The 7,019-nt window shown below is 61.7% G+C and overlaps 1 protein-coding gene across 1 annotated transcript; it reads right to left on the reverse strand.

The window, feature by feature from the left end:
- Positions 1 to 1,281: 1,281 nt before the first annotated feature.
- Positions 1,282 to 6,422, reverse strand: rpn1 (ribophorin I). The gene is made up of 10 exons (XM_088637234.1): positions 5,931 to 6,422; positions 4,961 to 5,025; positions 4,517 to 4,823; positions 4,122 to 4,331; positions 3,488 to 3,680; positions 3,251 to 3,350; positions 3,014 to 3,152; positions 2,811 to 2,930; positions 2,380 to 2,625; positions 1,282 to 2,002 (listed from the first exon to the last, which is right to left on the reverse strand). The coding sequence occupies exons 1-10, from the start codon at positions 6,177 to 6,179 to the stop codon at positions 1,820 to 1,822; spliced, it is 1,812 nt and encodes a 603-aa protein (XP_088493360.1). The 5' UTR covers positions 6,180 to 6,422; the 3' UTR covers positions 1,282 to 1,819.
- Positions 6,423 to 7,019: the final 597 nt, after the last annotated feature.

Here is a 7,019-nt window from a genome sequence, read left to right on the forward strand (position 1 = left end):
TATAGACAAGTCCTTCCCACTGTGGGGAATCTCCACATCTTCTAACACAAACTCATAGTGCAAACACTGACACTCAGTGCACACATACCAACACTCAGTTTCACGGTGCACATGCACCGACGCTCACAGACTCACGGTGCACACGCAGTTTCTCTGGCCAGGCCGTGGGCACTGAGCCTGTCCTCTCTGGACAGCCAGGTCTGCCTGTGTCCAGTTTCTCTGGCCTGGCTGTGGGCACTGAGTCTGTCCTCTCTGGACAGCCAGGTCGGCCTGTCCTCGAGAAGCTTAGGGGGTTATAGGGGGGAGCCGAGTTGGTAACGCGACTATATTTCCTCCGGCAGAGGGCGCCAGAGAAGCCCAGATTGCGCATTCCAGAGGCGACCGCGGTCTCTGGCGCCCTCTGCCGGAGAAAAGCAAGAATATATTTACCGGAAAAAAACGTTCACGTTGCAATACTGACTCTCACGGCCTAATACCTTTCTTCTAGCCCGTTCCCTTCTCTTTAGTACTTTGCCCCTTATTTTTGATGTAACGAACCAGATAGTCCACTGCGTGTGGAATTTCACAGTAAAGCTGCATGAATGTGTGCAAACATGAGAGCACCCGACTGCTCTAGAGAGGACTCGGCAGAAACACCCCGTCACAGAGAAATCTACACAATCTTTTGGGAGTGTAAATTAAAACCTCTTAAATCCACATATACACAAGCATACCATTTACTTTATAGTAAACAAACTATTTAAAACAATGAAAAAGATTCTGCAGTATTAGCCTAACATGCCAACGCATGCAACTTGTTCTGCATGGCAGCCCTGGACACACAGCTCCACAGCGCCTCCTGCTGGTTGGGTACAAAGGCTGTTGGCACTGATCAGAATGACAGGTCCTGCCAGATGACTTTCCCAGCAGTGTGAGCTCATGTGTGAGGTGGTGTGAGACTCGAGGTGAAGCTGTACGATCTGTCCCCGCCGTAACGGCTCTGGGCGAATTGCTGTACCAGGAATGCTCTGCAGCCGGCTGTTCTCTCTGGCGCCTCCAGGTGGCGCTGCAGGAGGAGGGAGGGGGGGTGGGGGGGGTCACAGAGGCAGGGTGGTGGGAGTGACTGAGCCTCCCCCATGACTCTCCCTCCCCCAGCAGGGTCCCCACACCGACGTCACACCCCTCCCCGCGGGCCCAGTTCAGACCCGTCGCCACACACAGCCGCGCAGGAGGAAACTAGCCGGGAGGCAGAGCTGACGAGATCAAGCAGTATCCAAGACTGAAAACACAGGAGAGCAGGACGACGGTTTGATTTTTTTATTTCAAATTTGGTCTTTTCTCATTTTTTTGTACCAACAACAGAAGTACAGCCGCACAGACCCCGTGTGTCACCACCCACCCCCACCCCCCCAGCCTCAACACACAGGCCCCCCCCCCTCGGGACACAGACCTGTCGGCAGCCGCTTGCCTGCGGGCCGAGTCAGACCGGGCCGGTCCGGTCCGGGCGTCAGAACTCTGCAGCCCAGCAGCGGCCGAACGAGCGCCTGGAGCACACGGCCCTCCCGATCGCTCTCCCTCCTCCCCGCGGAGCGCGGCCGAGGAGGAGAGAGGCGGCTCAGGACCGGCTACTACCCTGCCCTGTAGAGGGCGCCACCCCCACCCCCCCCGCGACCCGACGACCCCCCCAGCTCTCCTGTCCCCCCCCCACACTGCTGGCCCGCCCCTCAGGAGGGAGCCGGGGCGACTCCTCTTTGTGGCGTTAACGAGGGGAGGGAACAGCGCCCCCCGCCGTGCGTGCGCCGTCTCCGGGGGCTCGGCTGCGGGCGGCGCCGCGGCGCGCCTACAGGGCGTCCAGCAGGCTGTCGATGCGGGCGACCAGGTCCTGGCGGCGGCCGGCCAGCTGCCGCTCGCTCTCGACGTACGCCTCCTTCTTCACCTTCCCCGCCACCAGCCGCTCGGCCTCCTGGCAGGACCGCGCCACGTGCTCCCTCACCTGCCCGTCCAGCTTCTGGATCTCGCCCACCTGGGGAGCGGCCAGACAGAGGCCGGTCAGAGAGGCGGCCCACCGACTTCACCCCCACCCCCTCAGAGAGGCGGCCCACCGACTTCCGCCCCCACCCCCTCGCCCACCCGGTCAGAGAGGCGTCCCACCGACTTCCGCCCCCACCCCCTCAGAGAGGCGTCCCACCGACTTCTGCCCCCCCCCCTCAGAGAGGCGTCCCACCGACTTCCGCCCCCCCCCCCTCAGAGAGGCGTCCCACCGACTTCCGCCCCCCCCCCCTCAGAGAGGCGTCCCACCGACTTCACCCCCACCCCCTCGCAGAGGCGTCCCACCGACTTCACCCCTGCTCCGACGCTCATCCCCCGGCCCCCCCACGCTCCCCCCACTCCCCTCCTCACCTTGTCCGCGAGGTCGGAGCCCTCCGCCTTGAGGCGCGCCTGCAGCGACGCGATCTCGTTGGTCAGCGCGCGGTGCTCCGCCTCCAGGGTCTTGCGGCCGCTGTTGAGTGCGCCGCTGTCGCGCGACTGCTTGTACTTGTTGACGGCCTCGTCGAAGTGGCGGTACAGGCCCAGCCGGCGGTTCACCAGGGTCAGCACCTGCTCCGTGATGGACGCCACCTTCATGCGCACCTCGGCCGCAGGGTCCTGGGGAGATCGAGAGAGAGAGAGAGCAGAGCTCTTCAGAGCCAGCAGCAGGCCAAGACCAGACAGGCACCACTTCACACACAGAGCGGCGGGGGTGTGGAACAGCCAGGACAACACTCTGGCTTCCTCCAAGTAACGTCCGAATATTATCCGGGGATCAAATCAGCTAAGGAGGTCCCCCTTACCTTGGTGATGGAGAAGTCGAGGCGCACGTACACTATGACGGTGAAGAAGAGGATGTAGAAAGCGCCGACCACCAGCAGGGGCTCCTGCAGCATCAGGATCTTGTTGAAGGTGTAGTGGACCTGAGAGAGACAGACAGCGGTGACCACCCCCTCTCCCTGTGCTCGACTGGTCTCCCCTGGCGGCTCCGCGGCTCAGGGCTCACCACCATGTCCTGGATGTGCTGCTCCACGAGGTTGGTCTTGGTCGCCACGACGACGGGCCTGCCGAAGGTGTCCAGGTAGGTGTAGTGCAGCTGGTCGGGAATGCGGTCGATGGGGTAGGGAGTGTCCACATGGATATTCCTGCAAGGACACCAGGGATCATGATGGAGCATGGCATGCAGCCCGGGCCGGGCCGAGCCGAGCCAGCAGAACGCCTGCCCAGGCCGCGCGGGACTCACCTGGCTCCCTCGGGCAGGATGATCTTCAGCGTGAGGGAGTCCATCACCTGGTCGTCAAACACGTGGTCCACCAGCCGCATCTTCAGAGCGTACTGGTCACCTGAGGGAGAGCAGGTGGGCGAGTGTCAAGAGAGCGTATGCGAGTGTGTGCGTGTGTGTGTGTGTGTGTGTGTGTGTGTGTGTGTGTGTGTGTGTGTGTGTGGTGTCCCAGAGCCAGTGCGTGTGCTCGTCTCTCACCCAGGGTGTAGAGGTACTCGTAGCTGGGCAGGTTGTACCCGATGATGTAATGAGTCTTCCAGCCTCCGAACAGCGGGAAGCGCGGCCGGATCTCCATCTCCACGGAGTCCTCCAGCACCAGCAGGTGGGAGGTGGAGATGTTGCCGATCTCGTCCCGGTAATAGACGTCCTGGGCCGCAGCCGGCAGGATGGTCTGTTCAAGACAGAGCAAGAGAGGGGATCAAGCCCACCCTGGTCTCCGGAGCCCCCCGACGCCCGCGCTCCGGCTTTCCAGGAGGGAAGGGGCAGTTCCTCGCCTGCCGCTCGGGAGCCCGTCCTCGGGAACGGGACCTCTCCGGTCTCGGAGAGAGGGGCCTGACAAGCACAAGTCGAGACCCTACTGTTCTCGAAACCCTCCACGTCACCCCAGCGGACGTCTTCGGAGCAAACGGAGAAACAGGCGGGAACAACGGGGAGGAGCATTCAAAACCCAGAGCAGGAGGCGCTTCTCTGCACCGAGGGTGGTGGGAGAGTGGAGCGAGGGCGGCCCAGCCACGCCGCTGAAGCTGAAGCCTGAAGGGCCACCTCTCCTTCGGGACCCGGGTCCCCAGGGCCCTCCCCCGCCTGCGGGGTACCCCTCACCCCCTCAACGCACCTTGAAGGACTTGATGGAGGAGACGCCGCTGTCGGACTGGCGCTGGTAGTCGTAGCGGGAGAAGGGCCCCCGGAGCGTGGCGCCGGTGTGGCGCAGGTCCACCGTCTCCTCCACCGCGATGTTGCCCCAGTGCGACACCTCGATGGTGCGCGTGAGGCTGCTGATGGTCAGGAAGGGGCTGTTGTTCTCGTAGTGGATCTTCATGGCGTCCTGCAGGGAGGAGGGACGCAGAGCCGGTCAGCGAGGAGGAGGAGCAGCAGCAGAGCCCCCGGGAGGGTCGCCGGCCGTCACCCGCCCCCCACTGACCCCTCCCACCCTGCACCCGCCCCAGAACCGGCCGGTGTCGGAGCCGCTCCTCTCCTGGGGCCCCTGCGCGCCCCCGGGCGAACACCCACCTGGCTGTAGGGGGCGACGTCGCGGAAGGGGCCGTACTCGATGACCTCCTCGCTCCGGCTGGGGCTGCCCAGCTTGGTGTAGCTCTCCACGGTCTTGGAGGCCAGCCGCACGCGGGTGCTCTGCGCGCGCGTGGCGTAGGGCGAGTACAGGTAGTGGCTGCCCTCGAAGACCACCAGCTGGCGCTCGGCCTGCGTGATCCGGGTGGGGAAGGGCCGCAGCACGTGGGTGAACACCGTCTCCACCGCCACGCGCAGCCGGGCGCCCCCCGCCAGCGCCGAGGGCAGCTGCGCCCGGAAAAACCTGCCGCTGGGGGACACAGGGACGGGAGGGACAGGCGTTGGAGCCGGGAGCAGAGGAACCGGCGCGGCAGCAGGGCCCGGAGCGGGTCGAGCCACTGGTTCCGTTAACGAACTCCCTCCCCCTGCAAGACGCTGGGAGCTCACCTTTGACCTCTGACCGTCGTCTCCTGCAGCTCCAGGGCGCTGTCCTCCTCTTCCTCGCCCTTCACCTGCCAGACACAGAGCAGCGGTCAGCCCCGGGCGCTCTCCTGCCCGACCCTGAACCCCTGTACCCCTGAACCCCGGACGGGCAGCCCTACTCCCCAGGAACAGGGCAGGTTCCTCGGGCCGGACAGGAACCCCTGAACCCGGGAGGACTGCGGCAGCCATGAGGCTCAAGATTAACGTTTAAATCTTAGTCTTGGTGGGGGGGGTAGGGATAGGGGTCTGGTATTTTTTTTTTTAAGACCAATCACAGAGCCTTGCAGACTCTTCCTCGCGCGCGCACCGCCCCCCCGGAACCCGTCCGCGAGCGCCAGCGCGAGCCGAGTGCTTACGTGTCACAGAGCGGCTCGAGGACCGCCGAGGAGGCGGGGGCACGCGGAAGCCGGAGCCGTCAAGCTCACACGCAGCAGTGGACACGGTCGGTGTCCGGGTGCTTGTTTTTAAAATGCATCCAGAAGTTTAACCACACAAAACAAGAAGGTTATATTTTCTGACTGCTGATTTATTCCCCACCACCCAATTAGCTCAGGGTAGCGACGCTGCAGTTTAAAATGTCTCCTGCGCCGGCTGGGGTAATCGCATAAGCCAACGTGCAGAGAAGACCAGTTTAAAACTTAATGCACAGCCATTCAGCACCACAACGTGCGAAAAGCCTTGAGCTCTGTCCTGCACGTTAAAGTTATACAAAGTCATAGACCACACACGTTACAGTATTTCCCCGGACTGAGAAGCAATGAAGTCAACGCTCATCTAACTTGATCACTCGAGCGGTTGAGGAGTTTTTCCCCCAACAGGCGTGTGTATTATCTGCGCAGTAACCATTATGGCGAGTTTAACTACCGTCTCCCCCCACGCCCGGTACCCTGCTCAGAGCCGCTGGAACAGGCCCGTTTCTCCCGCAGACGCTCACCGTCACCCCGACGAACGCCAGGTGTCCGGCGAGCTCCGGCTCCAGCGCCACCACGAAGCTGTGCGCCGGCGAGGCGCCCTGGTTGGCCAGCAGAATCTCCGCGGTGATCTTGGCGAGGTGGGAGCTGAGGTCCACCGTGCGCTTCACCTCCTCGTTCACCAGGGAGGCGTCGGGCGCTTCCGCGCCGCACAGTCCGGCGACGAGCAGCAGAAAGCCGGGGACGGACCAGCCCAGAGCGGGGCGCTGCATGATTTACAAGCCGAGCCGGGCAGCTGCTTCTGCACGCAGAGAGAACTTCGAGGTCAACGGTGATCACGAAGAGGGACGGATTTTATCGATCTAATGCTTTTGCTTCTTTCAATTTTGTTACGGCGCCTCCAAAGCCAAGTTTCCGAGCGGTTTTATAGAGGCCGCACTCCGCTTCGCTACACCGCCGCGGTGGGAGCGATGACGCCTCATTCACTCCGCGCACACTCGCGCGCAACATGGCGGCCGCCCTTGCACACGCCCACCCCCGGCGCGCGAGCAGGCCACTGGCGCCATGTTGGCTCTCCAGACGTGCCCCTGTGGCGTCGTGGTGCAGAAAGATTAGAGCCGTAATGGCGCACATACGTGACCAATTTCACAGGGGCCTTTCTAGAACCAAGGGGTCTGGCCATTGAAATCGCCTGAATAAAAATGCTCAGAGCAGCAAAAAAAAAAAAAGAAAGTAAGGCGCCTTGATTTTCATGCTTTGGTCTCGCATTTGTTTCTGTTTTACATATCCAGGGATTTTTCTGGAATAATGACTTTACAAACAAAACCAGACCAGCCAACAACCACGTCACAGCTGGAACAGAACGGCTGTTTCAGTCCATTTAGCCCGGAAACGGAGTGAATTAAACCTATTAAGGGTTCGAAACAAAAGAGCACCATGAGAGCAGTGCCTGTCGCAGCAGAGCTTTTGGAATAAAGGAGGCTTTGTGATCCACCACACTCATCCTGCTGTTTTCTGAAAGAAGTCAGGGTATTGGCTTCAACAACATGCCTGGGCAGCTTGTTTCACACTCCCACAACTCCTTGATTAAAACTTTTGCTCTCAGTTTAAAA

This window comes from Lepisosteus platostomus, chromosome 6 (assembly GCF_059453375.1).
Source record: "Lepisosteus platostomus isolate fLepPlt1 chromosome 6, fLepPlt1.hap1, whole genome shotgun sequence".
Lineage (NCBI taxonomy): Eukaryota > Metazoa > Chordata > Actinopteri > Semionotiformes > Lepisosteidae > Lepisosteus > Lepisosteus platostomus.